This window comes from Diceros bicornis, chromosome 1 (assembly GCF_020826845.1).
Source record: "Diceros bicornis minor isolate mBicDic1 chromosome 1, mDicBic1.mat.cur, whole genome shotgun sequence".
Classification (NCBI taxonomy): Eukaryota; Metazoa; Chordata; class Mammalia; order Perissodactyla; family Rhinocerotidae; genus Diceros; species Diceros bicornis.
The window spans coordinates 37648547-37672101 of NC_080740.1; the positions used below are offsets into that span (position 1 = coordinate 37648547).

The 23555-nt window shown below is 37.7% G+C and overlaps 1 protein-coding gene across 1 annotated transcript; it reads right to left on the reverse strand.

The window, feature by feature from the left end:
• Positions 1-8499: 8499 nt before the first annotated feature.
• TMED7 (transmembrane p24 trafficking protein 7) lies at positions 8500-17326 on the reverse strand. Its single transcript, XM_058538823.1, has 3 exons — positions 16861-17326; positions 11910-12155; positions 8500-9912 (listed from the first exon to the last, which is right to left on the reverse strand). Exons 1-3 carry the CDS (start codon positions 17050-17052, stop codon positions 9676-9678), a joined length of 675 nt encoding a protein of 224 aa, XP_058394806.1. The 5' UTR covers positions 17053-17326; the 3' UTR covers positions 8500-9675.
• Positions 17327-23555: the final 6229 nt, after the last annotated feature.

The window sequence follows — 23555 nt, forward strand, 5'->3', positions numbered from 1 at the left end:
AGTTCTTGTTTATCACTGAATCCCTATTTCTAAAAAAAAGGATAGAACATACTTGACGCTCAATAAATATTTGTTGAATGAATAAATGAGTTACTGATAAAACACCAGCAACTAAGGGTTATCTGGAACTCCTTGAATCATCCAAGAGTGATATAGACAATGAAAGCACAAACACTGTACATCTTATTCATCACCAAGACGTAATCTTGAATTTCTAGAAGTAAGAGAAAACAGGTCATTTGGACCAATGTTCTCACTGAAGATGAAACATGAGGAAACACAATAAGCATCTTCTTGAAGACATAAAAGATATGACTTCCCAGCTCTGGCTGTTGATGAAAATACAACTCTGCCTCTCAATACTTCCTCTAGATTGGCATTCTACGCCAAGGGCAAAAATAGTTCTTGCACTGTTTCCTGAACTCTAATCCCCCCTGAATTTGACCAGATAATAAAGACAAGGATTGGGTTTGGTATCCAGAAAAAGTGCTGAAACACACCTTGCTCTAGACTAGAGCCCAAGGGCTGTACCCTGGAGTGGGAGTACAAACTGCAGTGCAGTAGGTAATCTGGAGGGGCACAGAAAATCTAAAGCCTAAGTTCCAGACTGCTACGGACCTCAGGCACTTGGCAGAAAGAAACAAAAACTTTTTAAGGAAGATAAAATCATCCCAGATCTTAAATTACTCCTGTATTTTTTTTCAGGTTTTTCAAGCAAACAATCAAAGATAATGACGTAAAAGAATAACCAAGACAACATTAACTAGAAGCAACATGAACTACAGACAGCAGAAACAGAATCATAGCAGGCTGTAGATATTGGAATTATTAGATACAAAGGATAATCCATGAAAATAAAATCCCCACTTAAAAATGCAGCAAAGAACTGGATAACAGCAGATAAGAAAAAGAATCTAACAAAAACAGTATTTAAAAATATAAGAACAGAAATTACGAACTCAATGAATGAGTCTCATGGCAAATTAAACAGCTGAAAAGTAAATTCATGATTTACAAGCTATATGACATCATCTAGGATGATGTAGAGAAAATAAATACAGAACATACAGAAGAAAAATGAAGACATACAGGAAATATACCAACAGGATCTAACAGGTTTACTTGGAGCCCCAGAAGGCAAGGAGAGAGAATATTGGGCAGAGGCAATATTTAAAGAGATTAGGGTTAAAAATTTCCAGAACTGATATTATCAATCCACAGATCAAAGATGCCAAATAAAACTCAAGGGGGAAAAATACAGTGAAATCCTCACTTACACATAGCCTAATGAAACTGCAGAAAGTCAAATACAAAGAGAGACTCTTGAAAGCAGCCAAAGGAAACAAGACTAATTAGTTTCAATGGAGCAAAAGCTGATAGCTGACTTCTTCACAGCAACAAAATGGAAGCCAGAAGACAATGGGAAGATATCTTCAAGATAATCACCCAAAGAGAATTCTATGCCCAGCAAAAAACTCCTTCAAGAATGAAGGCAAGGGCCAGCCCGGTGGCGCAAGTGGTTATGTGCGTGCGCTCCACTGTGGCGGCCCAGGGTTCGCTGGTTCGGATCCCGGGCGCGCACCGACGCACTGCTTGTCAAGCCATGCTGTGGCAGGGTCCCATATAAAGTGGAGGAAGATGGGTACGGATGTTAGCTCAGGGCCAGTCTTCCTCAGCAAAAAAAAAGAGGATTGGCTGATGTTAGCTCAGGGCTGATCTTCCTCACACACACAAAAAAAGAATGAAGGCAAAATAAAGACATTAAAAAAAAAAAAATGAAGTGAATTTACCACCAGCTGACCTGCACTAAAGGAAATCCTAAATGTATTCTTTAGGCAGAAGAAAAATTATTCCAGATGGAAGCTCAAAGATGCAGCAAGAAATAGAGAGCAAAGAAGGTGGCAAATATATGGGTAAATCTAAATGAATATTGACTATATAAAACAATAGCAATGACTTGTCATATTTTTTTTTTCTCCCCAAGGCCCCAGTAGATAGTTGTATGTCCTAGTTGCACATCCTTCTAGTTGTATGTGGGACGCCGCCTCAGCATGGCCGGACAAGTGGTGCGACGGTGCACGCCCGGGATCCGAACCTGGGCCACCAGTAGCGGAGCACACACACTTAACCTCTAAGCCAAGGAGCCAGCCCTCACTTGTCGTATTTAAAGATATACAAAATATATGACAACATATAAATTGAGGGGGAGATAAATGGAGTTATAAAGCAATTGTCAACAACTTTCAAAGAATTTAAATCATATAGAGAATATATATTCTCTGATCACAATGCAATTATGTTAGAAATCAATAAAAGAGAACTTCAATACCTATGTTTGGAAATTAAGAATTATAGTTCCAAATAATGTCTAGGGGTCAAATTAGAATAATGAAATCAGAAAATTCTTTGAAATTAAAAAGCAAAATAGGTAACAAGACTTGTAGAATGGAATTCGTGGTAGGCAGAATTCTAAGACATTCTCTGAAATTCCTCCCCATCCACACCCTCATGTGGGCCGAACCTATAATTTGCTTTTTACCAACAGAATATGGCAAAGGTGAAAATATTTTAGAGATGCAATTAAGGTCCCTATTCAGTTGACTCTGAGTTCATCAAAAGAGAGATTATTCTGGGTGGCCCTGACCTAACCAGGTGAATCCTGTCAGGTCTTCCTTGAAAGCAGTTCAGAGCAGCAGATTCTCTCCTGCTGGCTTTGAAGAAGCAAACCGTCAGGGTGTGAACTGCATATGTAGAGGGGCTCAAGTGGCTGAGGCCTCAGTACTACAGCTGCAAGGAACTGAATTTTGTCAAGAATCTGAGTTTGGAAGAGGACCCCCAAGCTCCAGATGGGAACACAGTCCAGGCGACTACTTGACAGCAGCCTTGTAAGACCCTGAGCAGAGGACCCAGCTAAGCTGTGCCCAGACAGTATCTGATAGATATTGTAAGATAATAAAAGTATGCTGTTTTAAACCGGAAAATTTGTAGTAATTTGTTACGTAGCATAGAAAGCTAACATAGAGCTAAAGCAGCATTTAGTTTTAAATAAGTTAAACCAGAAAGTTGAAAATTTCAGCTAAGTATCCACTACAAGAATATAGAAAAGTGACAAATTAAACTCAGCCTAGAAAATCATAAAAAGCTAAAATCAGTGAAACAGACAAATATATCACAAGGCAAACAAGCAAAATATTGGCTCCTTGAAAAAAAACAGTAAAAGTGATGAACCTCTGGTAAAACTGGTCAAGTAAAAAAGAAAGAAAATACAAATAATATCTTGTATAATAAATAATAATATAAATTTGTATACCACAAATAATAGTATCAGGAATGAAAAGCGGGACATCATTACAGATCTGGCATATGTTAAAAGATAAGAGGACAGGAATAACATTGTGCTAATAAATTTGAAAATGTAGATGAAATGGACAGATTCTCAGGAATATTCAATTTACCAATGTTACACAGGAAGAAATACTCTTACTAATAAAAAAAAATTAAATCGGTATCCCAAAGATGATGCCAGGCGCCAAACATACTTCACCTAAGATTTCTAATAAACATTTAAGGAAGAAGTAATGCAAATCTTATAGAAGCTCTTTCAGAAAATAGGGAAAGCCATACTCCAACTCATTTTATAAGGCTCTATAATCTTGATATTAAGCAAAAATCTTAACACAAACCAAATACAGCTATTAAAAGCAAACAAATCACATCATGGTCAGGTTGGCTTTATCTCAGGAAAAGAGAGTTGGTTTACCAATAGGAAACCAATCCATGCAACTGACCACAAGAGAATCAAGGCAGAAAATGACTTTTCTCAATACAAAAAAAGTTTTTGATGAAATTGAACATCATTTATGACTATAAAAAACTCTGAGCAAACTAATAGAAGGGAAATTTCTAAATTTAATAAAAATGCCATTAACTGCTTACAGGATACCTTGAAAGCATTCCCAGAACAGGAACAAAACAAGAATGCCTATTATGACCACTCCTATTCAACATTGTACCGGCGGTCCCTGCAAATGTAATTAGACAAGAAAAGACACAAAAGGTGTGAGGAATGGAAAGACAAACAAATCTGTCCTGACTTATAGATGATACAACTGTATACACAGAAAATTGTATACACAGAAAATTCAAAAGAATCTACAGATAAATTACTAGAATTCATAATTTAGTAAGGTTACTGAACAGAAAAACCAATTTAAAAATTGTATTTCCATGTACCAGCAACAAACAAAAAATAAAAAATTTAAAGATATCATTTACAATAGCATCAAAAAATATAAAGAAAACAAGATTAATTTAACAGAATATATAGAATACTTCTATGAAGAAAATTACAAGACTTCATCAGAAGATCTAAGGAAGACTATAACAATGGAAAGATATGTGCATTCACTGGAAAATGCACTATTATAGAGAGGAAACTGTTTACAGATTAAATACAATTCCAGTAAAAATCCTAACAGATTTGTTTTGTTGAAACTTGTGCTAATTCTAAACTTTGTACAAAAATGCAAAGGACAGATGACAGCCAAAATCTTGAAGAACAAGGTATAAAGATTTGTTATTATCAAATATCAAAGATTTAAAAAGCTTTAGTAATTAAGACAGTATGATACTGGTATATGGACAAACTGAGAGAGCCCAGAACAGAGAGCCCAGAAATAGACTCTTGTAAATATGGGCATTTAACAGATTACACGATTGGCATGGCAAATCAATAAAGATGAGTTTTCAAGAAAAAAAAAAAAAGAACCTGGTTACCTACCTTATCCCATACACAAAATTCAAGTAGAAGACAAAATTATACATATTTTAGAACATAGTACAGGAGAAGATATTCATGATCTCAGGATAGAGAAGTATTTCTTAAACAAGACATAAAAAAACCAACAATACAGGAAAAGACTGATACATTTCACTAGGAACAGAAAGATAAACACAAACTGTGAGAAGATATCTGAAATAGTTATAACCAAAAGATTAGTCTCCTGAATATATAAAGGGATCCTATTAACCAAAAAACGTCAAACAATCCAATTTTTAAAAATAGGCAAATGATTTGAACAGGGACTTCACAAAAGAGGAAATCCAAATGGTAAGTAAACCTGTGAGGAAAAAATAATTAACCTCATGGTAATGCAAATTAAGCAACAGTGAGGTATAAGACCAGCTTCTTTAAAAATATATATCTATAAAAATAACTGAAATACACCAAAATGAATAATGGGATTATGGGTGGATTTTACTCTTTGAACCATTATTTCTCAAATTCTTGTGTTGCCTTTTCTTAAGGTAGTACTAATCACTAGTAATTATCAGCACTAAAAATAGATTATGCCAGACCAGTGTAGCTTCTAGTATATCTTGATTTCAGCAAGCAATGTGATCATTCCTAATTATGATAGCTTGTGGATAAAACGGAGAAATGCAGACTAAAAAACAGCACATTTGGTGGTTTAGGGATAACATCCCTGTACTTTCCTCTAGAACTTGGAAACAACTGAGATAGAGAAGTTAGATCAAACATCACCCTTATTAACAAAGTTAAAGAACATGTTTTTTGATCTGTAGCAACAGGGACTGGCTAATAGTCCATATCCCTGAACTAGAGATTAATCCACTGGCCTAGCTAGACAACCATGGGCCTCCCCTGTGGGGAGATAAAGTTAAACTCCTCGGGAGTAAGTCTTTTGACCTATATATTCTCTTCCACCTCTAGCACCCTTCTGTCTTAAGACTCTTTGAGTCCATTCTGCTTCACTACTTAGGTAACATTAGTTGCTCATATAGCTATTCGGTCTCCCCCAACTAAGTTCCTGGAGGTCAGACTATATTACTTATTTCTGAAACTTCTAGCAGACTATTATGTACATGATAGTCAAAAACTTTCATATTTGTATTACATATTAAGAGCCATATGAGTAGAGGCCACAGTAAGAACTTGAGAAACTAAACATCAAAAGATCAGAATTGGACCAATGATAAAAATATAGCTACTATTTATTAAGTGCTTGCATATGATAGACACTGATCCTAAGCGTTTTATAAACATCTCACTATATTCTCATTATAGTAGATATTACCTTACTAATAGATAAAAGAAAACAGAAATATACAAAGTTAATAAAATCATTTGTGTGAGGTCAGACAACCATGATTGGAACTTGGCTCTGACTCCAAAGCCAAAGCACCGAACTGCTACTGAACAATACTGAAATCAAGATAGCTAAGCTTTCAGAGATCTATCCTTAATTGGTGTTTGTAAGGCAATACTGCATAGCAGTTGAGCAAGAGGGCTCTGGAGCCAGATGGCAATGGTTCATATTCAGACTCTGCTAATTACTAACTGTGATATAGGCAAGTTTCTTAACCTCTTTATGCCTGTTTCCTCATCTGTAAAATGGGAATAAAACCCTATTTCATAGGATTATTGCAAAGATGAAATGTAGCAATGCAAGTAAAATACTTAGCACAGCACCTGGCACAGGTTAGCATTCAATAAATGTTAACCTATATTTACTGTTAATTCTCTGCTACTTTTGTATAACTGTGCCCAGGAACCAGAATGTCCCCTAAGACTACATTACGGAGGGAAGGAAAAAAATTGAGGCAAGTTGGTATTACACAACCTAAGGTGAATTTACTTAAAAACAGCTTTTTAGGGAACTGAAGGCTTAACTGCCTTTCACCCAAACTTTCAGTAAGAAATGCAAAAAGAAAGTTAAAATGAGGCAGTTTAGAGGTGGTATTTCTTTTCTTTAACTTTCTTTCTTGGCCAGTCCCTAAGATGTTTCAATGAAACACCAAATAAACAATCACTCTCGCTGCAAAACCATACTCCAAGCTGCAAGTTTATAAGGAGCCTTAAAAAGATTTAAATCCTGACAGAAACAAGTGAAGTCAGTTGTTGAAAGATTTTTTTATTCTACAAGCATTGATTGGTGCAATCCTGCAGAACCATCTGTTTAATTTAGAGAAATTTCTTTTTCTTTTCAAAAGTAAATGAAAAACCCCTTTGAATTATTTATATATTAATTCATTTAACTTTTAAAAACAAGTCAGTCTGCTTTGTCCTATTTAACTACAAATGTTACATATTTACAAACTGAAGCAAAAATGGATAGTATAGAGATTTAAATGAAGAGAATAAAAATGTTTTTCAGTGCATTGTATTTTAAAGTTGATTATCATCAAGCCAGGATGAAGTTGTGAACCACAAACCATTTGTTTCTTTAATAGAAAAAAGGATGTTTATATTATTAGCAAAGTAATATCTTAAAATGTATCTTCACACAGTTGAAGTTTTAGTACAAACTTGTATATCAAGTCCCTTTCCATTATTTATTCTACTTTAAAAATACATACAGCTAATGATGATTAAATATGTATTCTGAGCCATATGTCCAAACACAAATATTTGAGAAATTCAAACTGTTGCAACAAGTTATGAAAGGATTAAAGGAAAAAGATGAGCTACAAATTATATAGTAGGAGAAAGAAAAAAAAGTTCTTACTTGTTATGTCTGGATAGATATGTATTTTCTAATTTATATATACCCAGTTGAGTACAGATAGCTATCAAACTTCAACCAGTTACATATAGACTAGACCAAGTCTGTACTATTTTCTACAACAGGTTAACAGCGGCAATTTGAAAAATTTTAATATATCTCAATAGTTTCATCAAAAGTCACTGTGGTAATAGTCTAATATCATGAAGTTTTGATATGCATAGATTAAATAACTGCATTATCTACGCCAAACTTGGCACACTGCTGATACCTGACTCTGCTTAACTATGGCAGAAGTATCTCAACTCAATAGAGCAGACAGGCAACCAGAAAAGGACATGTAACATATGTCCATGCTTATCAACCACATTAACATTAGTGTTTAAAATATTCAAATCTAAATATAGGGAGAGACTTAACAAAGCTGCAGGACAACTCCAAGAACCCAAATAGATAAATCTGCAAAATCTTAAACTTTAGTTCTTAATCCAATGATAAATATTATTTAAAGAGTAGCTATTTGGTCTTCAAAAATTTTAGAAGGGTTGAAAACATGTCCATCCCTTGCTACATTGTAGTATTTGAAATTAGCAAGCATGACAACTTGAATTCATTTTGATCTTACATTCAGAAGTGTATATTTGCATTTTAAGACAGCTTAGAATTAAGAGTTAACTTCTAGTCAGTAGTGGTAAGCGACCAGAATTGCCATCCAATCAGTATTCGATGGTACCACATATCAGAGTCTCCACAATACGACAGTCTTGTTCAGTACTCATCACTTTTGGGTGGGGAAGGGAGGCATGGCAAAAAGCAGTTGCAATTTTTTTTTAAACAGCAAAAGAGCTTTAAACATCTATACAATTTTGCATCATCTTGTATTCTATTCTAGAATACTTGGAACAAAATCTTATTTCAATCAGCCCAATCCACACAAGTTATAAAATACAAACACAGTCTAAACCCTTTAGTGTACAGAATATGCACTATTTAATACTCATTAAATGCAGTACAATCAATGAAGATTATCAAATAAGAAACACACACAGAATTCTAAATTTTTAAATCATCTTAGGGCTGCTAACCAGAGACTATACAAATTACATGTGTGAGACAAAGAAAAGGAAAGAAAAAAAAAACACCTAAAGAAACTAACTTCTCAGTGCATCACACTCATCAGGATAAAATGTATGGTACTTTTACAATCATATCACAACTGTCAATTTAAGCTGGGAATGACTCAAAGACATTAAAGCCACATAAGGGCAAGAACCTGCCAATTAAAACGTTAAAATGAAACAGATCACCTTTTTCCCTTGTAAAAGCACTGAAAATGTAATGTGTCCAGATAATTCACTAAAAATTTTCTCATTTCCTTTGCCCTCCACTATAGTGTCTTAAATTATTCTGTAATTATTCTACTTTTTATAAGTCCGATTTTTAAGACCTGTATAAACTATTATGTTATAGAAACATACTATTTTCTGTGGTAAGAATGTCTTTTTGAAAAAAATAACATATCTGGTTATAAATCATAGAATAAACCAAAAAGCAAAAATCTGACATTTTCCAAGTTAGTGAGAAATAAATTATACCATGATGTATCAATTTAAAATTATGTCAATATTAACAAACATTTCTATGGTAGTTTTTTCCCCCCATAAAATTAAACAGTGCAGACTAGGGCTTGGGCTACAGTTAATCACATTTAGTTTTCTTAAAAACAAAACTTTATTTACCATAAACAATTAAAAGGCAATTTTCTTCCTCCACAACAAATGTAGACATTAAATTGAAGGTTTTTAAAATATCCACTACCAATAAGAAAAGTACTTTTAAATGGCTAAAACGAATCAAAATACCAAAGTTAAGTGTGTGAAGAGTAGATATAAACAATCAAGAAAAGAGTAGATCATTGGTGTTGAATATTTAACATGAATAGCCCAAAATAAGTTCCAAAGTTTTTCTACCTTTACAAATAAAAAAAGGTGTCCTTTTCACAGTTGGGGATATGCACTGTACATCCCCCCCAACAAGTGTATGAGTAAGGTTTTAAAAATGTTGCCAATATTAAGTTCTTCGATACCTAAAATTAATTAGAGGACAGCAATATTAGAGTGGCAATGGTGCATCAACTCGCAAAACGTAGTTATGATCCAACACGAGTTGTGGTGGTTCTTTTATCTGAGAAAAAGCTTTTCAGAAGAAATACCTGCCCTATGCTAACCACCAGAAGAATAAGTGCTTCTCCTACTGACCAATAGGCCACTCTTGTATTTAGATCCTCTGCTCGGCTTCGGCCTTGAGCTTCTCTCAAACGGAAATGAGTCTGATAGTCGATGACCGACTTCAGAGCTTCGTGAATTGAAACACAGGCAGATTCCATCTAAAGAGAAATATTTCCAGTTAGTAGGTTTAATACTTTCTGTATAATCCATCTAGCATACTCATCTTTTCTTTCAATTTGATCTCAATTTCTCATTTGATTAACATTCTACTAAACTGGCACTCATTCATTCACTCATTTACGCCAGAGGTCCTGGCAATGCAACTCACTCCCACTAGGACAACTGGTAAGGCTAGAGATCACATGAAACAGCTGCTGGTTCCAAAACGGAATGTCACAGCTGTGGCATCTGTAAGGTGGTAGATGGAACACTAAGCTAACAGTAGCAGAAATACTCATCAGTTAAGGTTGGTGGCTACAGAATTTCAAGCCCAGGTTCCTCAAAGTGGAAGAATGAAGAGGAAGAGAATGGCAGGTCAGTAAATTCGACCAGTTAAAAGAATATAAATCAAAGTCCAAATATACACAAAAATAGACCAAATATGGCATAAAAATAGATTCAATTAGTCAGTTATTTTACATATTTTAAAAACAGTTGAATCTGAGAGTGATAGGTCAGAGTAGGAACGTCTTTTTTTTTTACATTACCAATTTGCTAAATAAGTCTTCTCCCTCATACCAGTCACCTAAACCAATATGTGAATGATCATTAGATTTAGGTGATAACAGTCTGATCTATCCATTATAAAGTTCCTCATCAGCCTTTCACCCAATGGTTTTAGCAGTGACTGGTGATCACTGCCTACTCTAGATCCACCATTTTATTAATGGTTAAAAAATGGTGATTTAGTAAAACTCTATCATTTATTCCATATTTACTAGATAGTAATTTTTTCAATTTTAAAGTATGAACAACTGCTTTATAAGTAGCCCTTTTATATAAGAGACATTAGCTTTTCGAAAGTAGAAAAATAAAACTGAGAAAAGATAAAAAACGTGATAGGAATAAAGGAAGTTAAGTGGTACTAATTGCTTTCTCACCACTCATTTCTTATATTTATCTACTTAGGTTTTCAGAGCAAGCTACCTTCTCATACAAATTAAAATTTATGAAGGTTAAGTTGTAAACAACGGCCCCAAAGAAAAATCTTTTTACAAAGCAAAGTGCCGTTCACACAGGATGCTAAAATAAAGATGACATTTCCAAAAATAAGAGCATTTGAATACATCTTGTTAATGCTTACAAGAGGTTTATGAATTAAGGCTCTTACACATTCTTAATAACTACCTCTATCATCACGTAAGTTTGGCCAAGAGACTAACTGGAATCTGGGAACAATGAAATACCAGTTTAAGGTTTTAACAAGTAGGTAGTAAATAATTCCTTTGGATATCTAACTGAGTATCTTTTAGATATAATCTAAGCTCATACTGTATGTGAAGAAGAAATAAAATAGCCCTTTCTCATCACCTGAGCAGTATCTGTTCACTGACTTTAAATTTCTTTTGCTGTCTTTCTCTCCTTAAGCTCTTCTTCAAAATAAATACCAATTTAGCTTCCTTAACTATTTTTGTTAGATGACTTACCATTAATCTTTAATATTTTACCTTAAGCTACAGCAAGTTATTGGAACAGCAGCTTCAGTAACACTAAACACTAGTATAAAACTACTTCGTGGCATATTTATATATTAATTTTATTAATTAAGGCATCATTTTGCTTCCAGTTATACCAACCTGCTAAGTTATGGTAGCACCATTCCTCCATGAATTACAGAAAATGCTTCAGAATGCTGGAGCACTGTTTGGCATTCGTAAATTCCTTTGCTATTGATGTTTCTACCCAAGTGATCCTCCTATTTTAATGTTTCTTATTTTCCTTACACTTAAAAGTTCATAAAATCTTTTAACATCGGTCTTCACTAAAAAAGGCTTAAATTATCTGTGAAATACCTAATCTACTGAAAGAATTAAGATAGGCCTTAAAGACTGTGTTAAAGTCTCAAAATTCTGTGTTCATCAGCGAGTTAATGCATATTAAACTATGCCCTCCCCCTTTAAACACACCAACATTATACTGCTGACTTTTTATTTACCTGGGTAAGAGCACTGACTCGGTTCTCACTAGGAAACAAAGGTGGGTCTTCTCCAACTTGAAAATCAAAATATACAGTTTTATGTGTGAAAGTAGAAAATTCATTGCTGAAACAAAATTTGTATGTCCCATTTTTGGAGGCTGTGAAGGTAAAACTATCATACTGTTTCTTCATCTCTTTGTATAACACATTACCATCAGGATCTTCTAATCGACAATCTACATCATAGTGACCGCCAGTAATCACCTATCAAGAGAAAAAAAATGAAGAGATCACTGCAACTAAGAAGTTTGAGAAATTAGCCTATTAAAATGGCAATAAGGTTATAGGCAAAGGACTTGTACTATCACAGGCAATTTTACATTATTTGATTTTCACCAGTGGATGGGAACTTGGGAGGCAGATTTCAGTTCAACTAAAGCTTTAGAGAACCTGAACAAATTTCCTCATGACAGGAGAGAGGGAACTAGCTAACCAGCCAGACAAATGTTCTAGTTAATGCAGATCTCTTATATCACTTAATTCTCCCAACAACCCTTAATTTTCCCTTCCATTTGACAAACTGAGAAACTGAGTTAAGATAAGCAACCTACCAAGATTACTCACCTAGTAAGAGGCAGAGGCAGAACTTCAATTCCAGAATCACACTCTTTACCCTTAAGCTTACTGCCATGTAATATTTCCTTCCCTAAGTTTTCTTACCTAGTTTCCTATTAGCATCATTCAAGCATACACACGGGCAGTGTAGTGAGGTAGCAAAGTAGGGCAGTCCTTAGCATGACACCCCAAGCATCCTCGTATCATAGAACTTAAACTCATTCTACTGCCAAATTACAAACAGGTTGCGTTTCTTAAGTTCTTTTAGAGGTCAGTTATATGGAATTTGATCCATATTTTGCTTTGAACTACATTATGAACTGAATAGACCTGTGGGCTGTTCTAAGAGTATATCATCATTTACAAACCTGTTTCCAAGAGAAACATAAAGGATTAAACTATATTGTTTATACACTTGTTATTAAAACAAAATCAAAACAGAACACAAAAGCAAACGAATCTTTTGTTTATCTGGAAAGCTTGTACTTAAGGGCAAGCATATTGGAAGCAAAGTCAGGGTAAATGAAATGCTTTTTAAGAGGATTTTGGAGCTATATTCAAGGGCTTTTTATGCTTAATCAGTTATAATTTGGGCCATTTGGGCTGTACAAACGAAGAGAGGAGGGAGGGATTTTTCCTGAGGTAACTGGACAAGCATAATAAGAGAAAAAAGGGGAAAAGGATTAAAAAAGAGAAAGCCCTCTTTATATGAGAAAGAATTGAGTGGGAAGAAAGAGGGAGAGGAGACAGGAGAAGAAACATAGGGTGCACGTATCCACTTGAGAAAGTAGTGATGAAGAAGAAACATTGGGTTTGAGGGTCCAACCATCATGAGACTGGATGGCACAAGTCTGTATTTTCAAGCTTGAACCTTCTTGGTTAGCATAATATTGACATTCTAGATCTGCAGAACAGAGACCAAACTTTGGACTTCCAAGAAGGATCGGTTACTTATGTGACCTTCTGTCACCTAAGAGATATGATGAATAACTGAACTATGTTACAAAATCATTTTGATAATTAAATAAAATATAATTATGCACTTAGGAAACTGTAAAAATACATAAATATTAATATACAGATATAATGTTTTGACATAAAAACAGTTTCTTATCATTTGGGCATTTACTCCTCCACCCAAAAGTCAACAACCTTTCCTCTAGGTGAAAATAATGACTTCATTTTTATATACCCAATTATTCATTCTTGACTGTTGAACTTTGAATCATCAAATACATATACAAACTGAATAGGACCAGAACTGATTATTATGCCACTTTTTTTCCCTGAAACTTTAAAACAAGCAATCTTATTTTGGATAAAAGTATCCTTTTACATGTCTGGTCACGTAAGATAGAAACCGGGAATCATCCCAAATTAAATATCTCTACCTGTCCAGTTAATCACAGAAATCTCTTGATGGTATTGCCTCTCTCAAATTCATCCTATCTCTTCCATTCTTAATCTACAATCCAGACAGGAGTATTGCCACAACTTCCCACTACCCAATCTCCTCCCTCTAATCTAGGGTTTCTCAATCTCAGAAAATTGGGCTAAATAAGTCTTTGTTGTAGGAGGCTATGTTGCCCTGTGCGTTATAGCACATTTAGCAGCATCTCTGGTCTCTACCCACTAGATGCCACTAGCAACCCCTCCCCACATGTCTCCTGGGGGGTGGTGGGAGGGCAATTGCTCCATCCTTCCCCATCCCCCATTCACTTAAAACCTTTTGATAATTCCCTGTGGCCTAGGGAAAAATCTAAACCTGTTAACAATGGCATACCACTCCCCTGCACCTCCTCAAGGTACTCTTAGCACCTCTTTTATACCCTTTCTCATTCTGTGTTCCAAAAAGACTAAACTGCCAGAAACCCTCTGAACAAGTCTTTCCTTTACAACTGCACTAATAGTGGTAAGTTAAACAGGTTTTGTCTGAATCATAGGACCCTAAATGACAATGCTTACAAATCTACAGTTTATTACAGGAAAAGAACACAATATAAAACATCACAGCCAAAAGCTGTCTCATAGGAAGAGATCAGCAGAAGTCAGGGGTGGGCTCCTTTGTCCTCCCTCTGTGGGAAGTGGCCAGACATATACTTTCTCTCAGATCAGGAACCACCCAAGTGTGCAAAGAACACCTTGGAACCAGTGAGCCCAAAATAGAATCTTGGCTGGCTTTTTTTATATTTTGCTGGTCACATAGGCATATTCCTACTATGCAACCAGGCTCAACAGCAGAGCCTTTGTGGGTCTCATGTAGACCAGGTACAAATCATCAATCTCACTGTTATCAATAAACAATGCTGACAAACTGGTCAAACCATCCGCAAAGCCCCTGGACCTATGGTTACAAAGCAACACTACTGAAATAGTGTATTTCAGTGCCAGCTCAGGCTAATTTCTGGAATTAGGTCTCACAAACATAACATATCTGCCTAGGATATCCTGTTCCCCTCTGCCACCTTGTAGAGTAACTCCTATTTCTCCTTCTAGACTCACCTCAAACATCAGCCCCTCAGCTAATTTCCTATGACGATCCCTCCCCCTTTCCCAGCACTATACGTAGTGTGTACTTGCATTGTTGCATTTAACATTATATGACTGTATTTGTCTACGCAGGCTCCCTGAGGTCAAGGTGACTCTTATTTATCTTTGGGAGGTGGTATAACAAAGTAGTTAAGAATTTAACCTGAGACTACATACCAATTCTGCTACTTGCTAAGTTTCGTGACCTTGAGTATTAACCTATCAAAGCCTGAATATTTTTGTCAATAAAAAAGGAATAAGAACTATACCTATTTCATGTCAAATTGTCCTGAGAATTATGTAATACACCTGAAATGCTTGGCATACTGTCTGCCACATAACAGATGCTAATTTTGTAGCCTATTAAGAGTAGTAGTGGTATTAGTCTCAGCACCAAGCACAGTGTCTGCACATATAAGAATTCAAAAAATGTTTGTTAAATTCCAACAAAACTTTATATTACAATTCCTGCTATTTTCCTTTCTGTCCCCTAGTCCTAATCCATGCAGTTAAGCAAGCCTAAAGGTCATCCTTAGCCTCCTCTTCCTCACTCCCGATATAGCTAAAACCTCACCAAGTCCCGTCGATTTTAGTACCTGCTAAATTCTCTCCAATCCTTTCACTTTTCTCCTTCCCCCCTGCTACCATCCTAGTCTAAGCCTGGACCACTACAAAAGCCTCCTAATCAGTTTTCTATATCGACTCAGCAACACACTATCATACTTTCTCTACCTGCACGATAACCATACAGCTACCAAGAATATCTGGATCATGTCACCGCCCTGCTTACAACCCTCAGATGGCTTCTCATACTCTGAGGAAAAACTAAAATCTTTAACACAGCTGGCAAGGCACTACACCATCTGGCCCCCGCTGACCTCCTTTCCTCTGGCACAGACCTTGCAAAGGCTGTTTCCTCTTTCTCCTTAACGAAGTTTTTACAACTCATCCTTTAGAATTCAACTTAAAACCATTTCCTAAAGCCTTCACAGATACCAAAGACTGGATCGTATATCTCCTATTTTCTGCTCTTAAATCAGTGTTGATGAATGAACAGGTACTAATTAAGAAGGGTAGGATGGGTAGGGAACCAAGAATGATGGCAGCGACCTGTTTTGATCACTTCTGTATCACCAGCACCTAGCACTCTATAGCTGCTCAAGTATGTTAAATAAGTCTACCAACAAAAATAGAAACAGAGTAAAGATTTTCTAACCAACTTAAGAAACTACATTCTGTTAAATAAAGTTTCTTTTTTATATAATCCCAAAGATGAGAAGAGGCTTCTCATTTATCACAGCAATGTTTTTCAACAACACCTTTGGCAGATGGTCATTCGGCCTCGAATGGAGCTCTTCCAGCGACAGAGACAGCATTAACCAATAGTCCTAACATCAATGAAAAAATTGAAAAGCAATGGAGTTAAGATATTGGCAGTACTTCGAATCTGATTAAAGTGGACGTGTGCATCAGAGAGTGGGGGATTGACACTGGGCACTACAGAACAGGAATAACTTTTTTAGAAGGAGACTCTTCTAAAGAAAAAAGTTCAGTAGGCCTTAAAATGAAGGACAGTAGAGAACGGAAGGAAAAGTCACAGCTACAGGAAGCATTTCTGGAATTCATGTGTCTTAGTATTTAGTCTTAAATGTCTCACCCAAGGTTTAGAGGAGGAAAGCCAAATGCCCTGCATCAGCTACCTAGAGATGGTTCTTGAATCAGCCAAGAACGGAGAAACACGGACAGGAGGGGGACACCTCGCAGGTTGAAGCCCCGACCCCGGAACCGCGAGCTGGGGCCCCGGAACTTCCAGAGGCCGCAGTACCTGGAACTCGAGGGTGCACTTGGTGCCCTGCGTGATGTCCTCGTAGAAACACTGCTTGGCGTTGTCGGGCAGCTCGAAGGTGATCTCAGAGGTGCCGCCGGGCCCCGGCACCAGCAGCAGCAGCGCGAGCAGCCTGCAGCTCCAACGGCCCGCGGCGGCCACCCAGCGCTGCGCGGCCCCCGGGCGCGGCATCCCGAGGCGACGGCGACGGCGGCTGCCTCAACCGAGCTGCGCGGAGATGCGGGGTCAGGTCTGCGAGGACGCACCGCCCGCGGCAGGCCTCAGCCCCGGCCGCCCCGCGAAGACGCACGGCAGAGCTGCTCCGAGCCTCGGAGAGATTCGGAATGAGGCGCGAACCGCTGGGTGCGAGCGAGGGGTGCTGTGCGACCAGCGCCCGGAGCCGGGACCGACCTAGGGAGCAGAGATAAAGCCAACCGAGAACAGGCGGAAAAGGCCCGGGTGGCCGGAAGTGGGGGCGAACGCTTGGGGGAAGGGGAGGGGCCTGAGGCACCTGCTCCAGCGACCCGGATGTGCTTTCACTAGGCTACGGGGAGAGGCGTGGGAGCGCGTACGTGGAAGCTCGCAAGGCGTCGGCTCGGCCTCTGCGGCCGCCTGAGGCGAGGGGCGGGGCCAGCGTAGTGAGCGTGGCGGGGCGGGGCCAGAAGAAGGGGTGTGGCCTGCGGGTGCCCCTGTGGAGCGTGGGGCGGTGCGAGCTGGGAACAGGTGGTCCGCGGGGTTCTGTCTGTCTGAGGGCCTAGCGCTGGGGGAGCTCCTGGGGAGTTGTGAAGAGCTCCTTTTGTTCTAGGGGGCTTCTCACCGGTGGTAGAGCGCTTTGCAATTTGCTGAGAGTTTTGTCATAAATAATAACGGATATTTGGGGAAATCAATTTAGCAAAGAGCGCGAAGTCTGGGACTACCAGACTACAGGAATTTTAATTCCTGCTCTGCTACTTACTGGCTGTGTGACCTTGGTCCACTTGTTTAACCTGTCTGCTTCAGTCTTTGCATCTGTAAAATGAGGATAATAATACCTAACCCAGATGATTATTTCAAGGCTTCAATATTTGGAAAAAGTACCTAGAACAGTGGTTGTCATATAGTAAGCATTAGATAAGCTTTTGTTAAATAAAAATAAACATCTATTGAGCACTCCTTATCACCAGGGACATTATATATGTCTTTCGACCCTTCAAACAACCCTATAAGGTAGGTATTATTATGCTTATTTTATTGATGAGGAAATTGAGGATCCAAAAAGGTGGGTAACTTGCCTGTGATCACATCACTGGTTTGTGTTAGAGTGCTTAAAAAAAAAAAATAGTAGGTAATATGAATAGTGCTAACAGTTGTTTATTTCTTAAATTATACTTTTTCTTATGCATATAAATACAAATTAGGTATTATTCCTTTTTTTCTAAAGGACCACGGTAAGGCTCATGCTCTTTAAGATGGTCAGCAGAGGGTGAGTAGAGGGTTTTATGAGAAGGAAATAGAGGCAGGTGGGTAGGAGGCAGGCAGGGAAGTGAGGGGGGTTTGTGGTGGAGGGTGGAGGGGTGTTGATGAGGGGGGAGATGCAGGACCTCTAGTGGGCTGGCGTTCCCAAAGCTTTTGCAGTGGTGCAAGGAGCCCTGAGGAGATGAGATCTGGGGGAGATTGCCCCTTCCTGGGAACTGGGCCAGAAACAGAAGCAAATGTGTCTGAGTGGAAAGAAGAATGAATTTGAAAGTAGAAAATATGGGTTCTATTTTCCAACTCTTGACTTTGGGCAAGTAACATTGCTCTTCTCAACCTCAGTTTCTTCATACATAAAATGGTAATACAAACAAGGAATGAATGACTGAATAAACGAATAAGATTAAAACCGTAAGGCAATACATTACACACCAAGAGATAGACAAAATTTTGAAAGTGTAACAATACCAGATATTGGTGAGCATGTAGAGCAACAAGATTCCTCATACACTGCTGGTGGAAATGTGAATTGATACAACCACTTTGGAAAACAACGTGGCATTGTCTAATGAAGTAGAAGATATATACCTGTATATCTATATCCTAGAAATTCCACTTTGCATATACTTTAGAGCAGTGGTTCTCAAAGTGTGCTCCAAAGACCGCTGGGGGCCTCTGAAACTCAGAGTCTGAGATTTTCCTTGTGAGGCTGGATTTTAATCATATATCTCAACCAAAACAGCAAATAATGGATTGAATGTAATGTAAGCAGATGAGCCCCCAGCTTCTTGCATGAATCTAGATATCAAAGGGATTTACAGAAAAGTAAAGCAATGTCACTCTTATCACTAAATTTTTATTTGGAAAACGTAGCTATTTTTCATTTAAAAATATGTTATTTATGTTAACGTGTAGTGGGTTAAATTGTGTCCCTCCAAAAACATGTCCAAGTCTTAACTCCCTGTCCCTGTGAATTCAGCCTTACTTGGAAATAGGGTTTTTGCAGATGTAATTAACTTAAAGATCTTGAGATGAGATCATCCTGGATTTAGGGTGGGCCCTAAATCCAATGACTGGTATCCTTATAAGAAAAAGGAGAGGGAGATTTGAGACACACAAACACAGACACACAGGAGAGTGCCATGTGAAGACAAAAGCAGAGACTGGAGTGATGCGTCTACAAACCAAGGAATGCTGAAGATTGCCCACAGCCGCCAGTAGCTAGGAGAAGGGCATGGACCAGATTCTCCCTCAGAGCCTCCAGAAGGAACTAACACTGGCAACACTTTAATTTCAGACTTCTGGACCCGACAGCCGAGAGAACAAATTTCTCTTGTTTTAAGCCACCACGTTTGTGGTAATTTGTTATGGCACCCTCAGGAAACAAATACAACATGTAATGGATTTATTATTGTTATATTAAATGAATTAATAAATATATTTAAGTGTCTCAGATCTCAATAATTTCAAATTTTTAAAATTATATTTATTAATTTATTTAATTTTATTTAATTTTTATTTTTTAAGATTCTGGGATCAAAAATTTGAGAACCACTGCTTTAGAGAAACTCACGCACAAGTACACCAGGATACATATACAAGAATACTTAAAGCTGAAGCCTAGTAATAGTCCCAAACTGGGAATACCCCAAGTACCCATAAATTTGGGTGTATTTGTAAAATAGGACGTTATGTAGCAATGAAAATAAACAGATTATAGCTACACAGGACAACATGGGGGAATCTTATTAATATAATGCAAAATAAGCTAGGCAAAAAAGAAATCATACAGAACATAAAGGCTGACAACAGGCAAACTAAATGATACTGTTTTCGCTAATGCACGGTGAAGCTATCCAAAGAAGCCAGGGAATGGTTATCTCAAAAGTCAAGATAGTGGGGCAGGGTGGGGGAATAAGTGCGAAGCAACATGGGGGGAAAGGTGGGGCTTCTTCGGTGCTGACAATGCTCTTTTTCTTGACCTAGGGGGTGGTTACATGTATTTTCACTTTATAATGACTTGTTAAACTTATATGTGTTTTATGTACTTTTCTGTATATTTCACAATAAAAGAAGGAAAAATTAACATGCTGGATGCATCAGTTAGCCATTATTGTGGGAAAAAATACCTCAAAACTTGTGGCTTACACAATGTGCATTTATGACTGCTCAGGAGACCATAGGCTCACTTATCATCTGTGGTCAGCTGGGGGTTGAGTAGGCAGCTTTGCTGATCTTGGCTGGGTTCACTCGTATTTTGGCGGGACAGCTGGTTATAGCTGGTCAAGAATGGCCTTGGCTGGGAAAACTTGACTCTTCTCCGTGGAGTAGTCTCTCACTCTCCAACAGGCTAGCCCGGGATTGTTCACACGGTGGTTACAGGGTTCTAAGAGAAAGAATGTGCAAGGCTTCTTGAGGCCTAGGCTCAGAACTGGGCCCTGTCAGTTCTGCCTCATTCTATTAACCAAAACAAGTCACAAGGCCAGCCCAGATTCGAGAGGAGGAGCTGCAAAGACACTGTGTCAGTCTGGGCTCCATTAGAGAACCACTAGAAGGAAAAACAACAACAACAACAAATATATATATATACACATATATATACAAATATATATGTGTATATATATACACACATATATATATACATATGTATTCATGTGTGTATATAAATACATATCTACATATAAAATTTTGAATATAAATATATTTTACATTTATATCAACATAAATATATATGTGTATATACATACATATATATATATATAAAAATAAGGAGTTGACTATAGGAATTTGACTTTACCATTTGTGGTAGCTGGTTAAACAGTCTGTGGGAGACTGATGTTCCCATAGACCTCCACGAAGTTCTGATGCTGGAACCTGAAGTCTGCAGATAAATCAGTCAAAAAGGAAAGATGGATGTGAAGTAGAAGAAGGAGGAGAAACTGGACCTGTGAGGATGGACCACAACCCACATCACTTCCTCACTGCCTCCAAGCCTCCAGCTTCCGTGATGGGTGATCTATAGGAAAAGCTGGTGTTCTTCGTGGAGTTAAACATGCACCTGGCCCAGAGCCAGAGAAGCTTCAGGTGTAAAAAGGAATATTGCTGCTGTTTCATTGCTGCAGACTTCTGTCTTTCAAAATGTCTCTTATGGCCCGCTAGCCTCCAACTGTGCAGGGATGGGAATTCTAGGAAAGACTAGTTCCAGCTTTGCTAATTTAGTACAATACAAATCCACCACAGACACTTTGCACAAGGGGGGCAGTGGTTGTGAGGGAAGAATTTTGTTTATTTTTGCAATCAATTTACCCCACTGGATAAAGACAGAAAATACCTGTATTTTTTCCCAGCCCCCACAGATTACTCCCTAGTAAAGACTTGTCTGATATCTCTGATATTTAAGAGAAAGTCAAATGGACGCATTAATTCATTATTCTTCACAGTTCCTTAATATATTTGAAGAGATAGACACAGAGATATGCACCAAGGACACATATTCAGACTCTTGTGAATACCCACATTTGTGAGTACTTCTACAACATATAATTTTTCCACAGTTGGCAATAAATTGGAAATTTTAAACTTGGTGTGACCTCTCTAGAATCTTGCTGAGATGACTGCCTACTTGATAGTGAATAAAGAACAAAACCACAAGGAAACCCTGATGTTGGCCAATCGTGCAAATCACGTTTGTGTCTCAAGAAAAGAGCAGGTTGTCAGAAGCAACTAGTCTTCAGAAGTCTCCCACCAATGGCTGAAATGGAAAACATGGAATCTGTGGAAGGGAGGAATCCACTCCAGTGTATTGTCAGCTCATCAGAAACTGCTGTCGTCAGACCATGTTGTTCCCCTCTCTGAAGAAATTTCTTGACATTGTAGAGTTAAAATTTCAGGTTATGAGCATAGTATTATGGGGCAATATTTTAAATACACATTTGAAAAATGTTTCTGTTTTACAAAATTGAAGTTGAAGACAGTAACAAAAACACCATCTTCCTTCAGAACATCGTTTTTGCATTCTCCAAAATGCAGGAAGCAATGGATGAAGATGCTTCACTTGTAAATGGGCAGGTGGCCCTGTAAATAGACAGTAGCCTTTCAGATTCTTCTGTTCCCTTTAACTCTCGCTCTTCGGCCCCACCAACACCATGCTGGCCACTAGGGGGTGCTGCTCCCTCTATAATATTTCTGTCCAGGCACACTCAATTGTTCATTTTCATCTGGGATTTACAGTAGCGCAGCTAAAATATAAAAGTAAAACTTTGCTATATTGCTAAAGGCACCAGGGTAACAAAAGGGAGATGAGGATGAAAAGTGGTTAATGAATGGATCACAAAGCTTCTGGAAAGTCATGTTAATAGATTTGGACTTTTTCCCAGGGCATTGCAGAACCATTGAAGAGTTTTAAGCATAAGAGAACCAAATTAGAGTTATATTGTAAAAAGAGAATTCTGGCTGCCATATAGAGACTGGATTAGAGAGGTGAAAATATCGAGACAAGGAGACTAATTGAAAGACTGCTACAGTGACCCAGAAAAAGATGGTGGTGACCAGAAATGAAATAGAGCATCTGGTGATGGCTGACTGGTACAGGAGGAGGTGAAAAGATACTGCCCAGGAGCGACTGAGTAGAATACAGAAGATGCTGTGGGAGAAAAATGAAATGAGAGAGAGAGATTGATTTTCCCTGAAGTTGAGGAAAGGTTTCCCCAACTGAATTCAGAGACATTTTGATGATGTACAAGTAATTGGAGCAGCCTGGCAGTAGAGAGTACAGGGCAATCATTTCTGGGAAAAGTTTAAAGTGCATTCTATAAATGAGCACCTCTGTTTTCTAGGCATTGTCCTAGGGGTTTGAAATACCAAGAAGCCAAGCATCCTTATTTTTATTATAATTTCCTCCTTTTTTCTAAAAAAAAAATATCACATTACAAGACAGAGAACTGTCTTCTCTTTGCTCCATTATTTGGCGTATAATAGGTGGTAAATAAATATTGGTTGAAGGGATGGATGGATAGAGAATAACAATGCTAATTGTTTGGATATAGGGCATCATTCAGAACTCAGCTCTTTTGTGTTGTTACATATGGCAATCTTATTTTAACCATTTGAAAATATTAGGATTATATAGCATGCTATTCTCAAACAACTATATTTACTAGGTTACCCCTAATCAGATCTGATCATCATTTTTATTTATAAGGATATCTCAGCTGGAAGCAAAATTACATTGACAGGTGCAAAGG

Excerpts from the sequence above, each read along its gene's own strand:
- TMED7 (XM_058538823.1), bottom strand. The coding sequence starts at position 17,052 with ATGCCGCGCCCGGGGGCCGCGCAGCGCTGGGTGGCCGCCGCGGGCCGT. Across the intron at positions 12,156-16,860 it reads AGTGCACCCTCGAGTTCCAG|GTGATTACTGGCGGTCACTA; the intron begins GTACTGCGGCCT and ends TTCTCTTGATAG. Across the intron at positions 9,913-11,909 it reads GAGTCAGTGCTCTTACCCAG|ATGGAATCTGCCTGTGTTTC; the intron begins GTAAATAAAAAG and ends ATTTCTCTTTAG.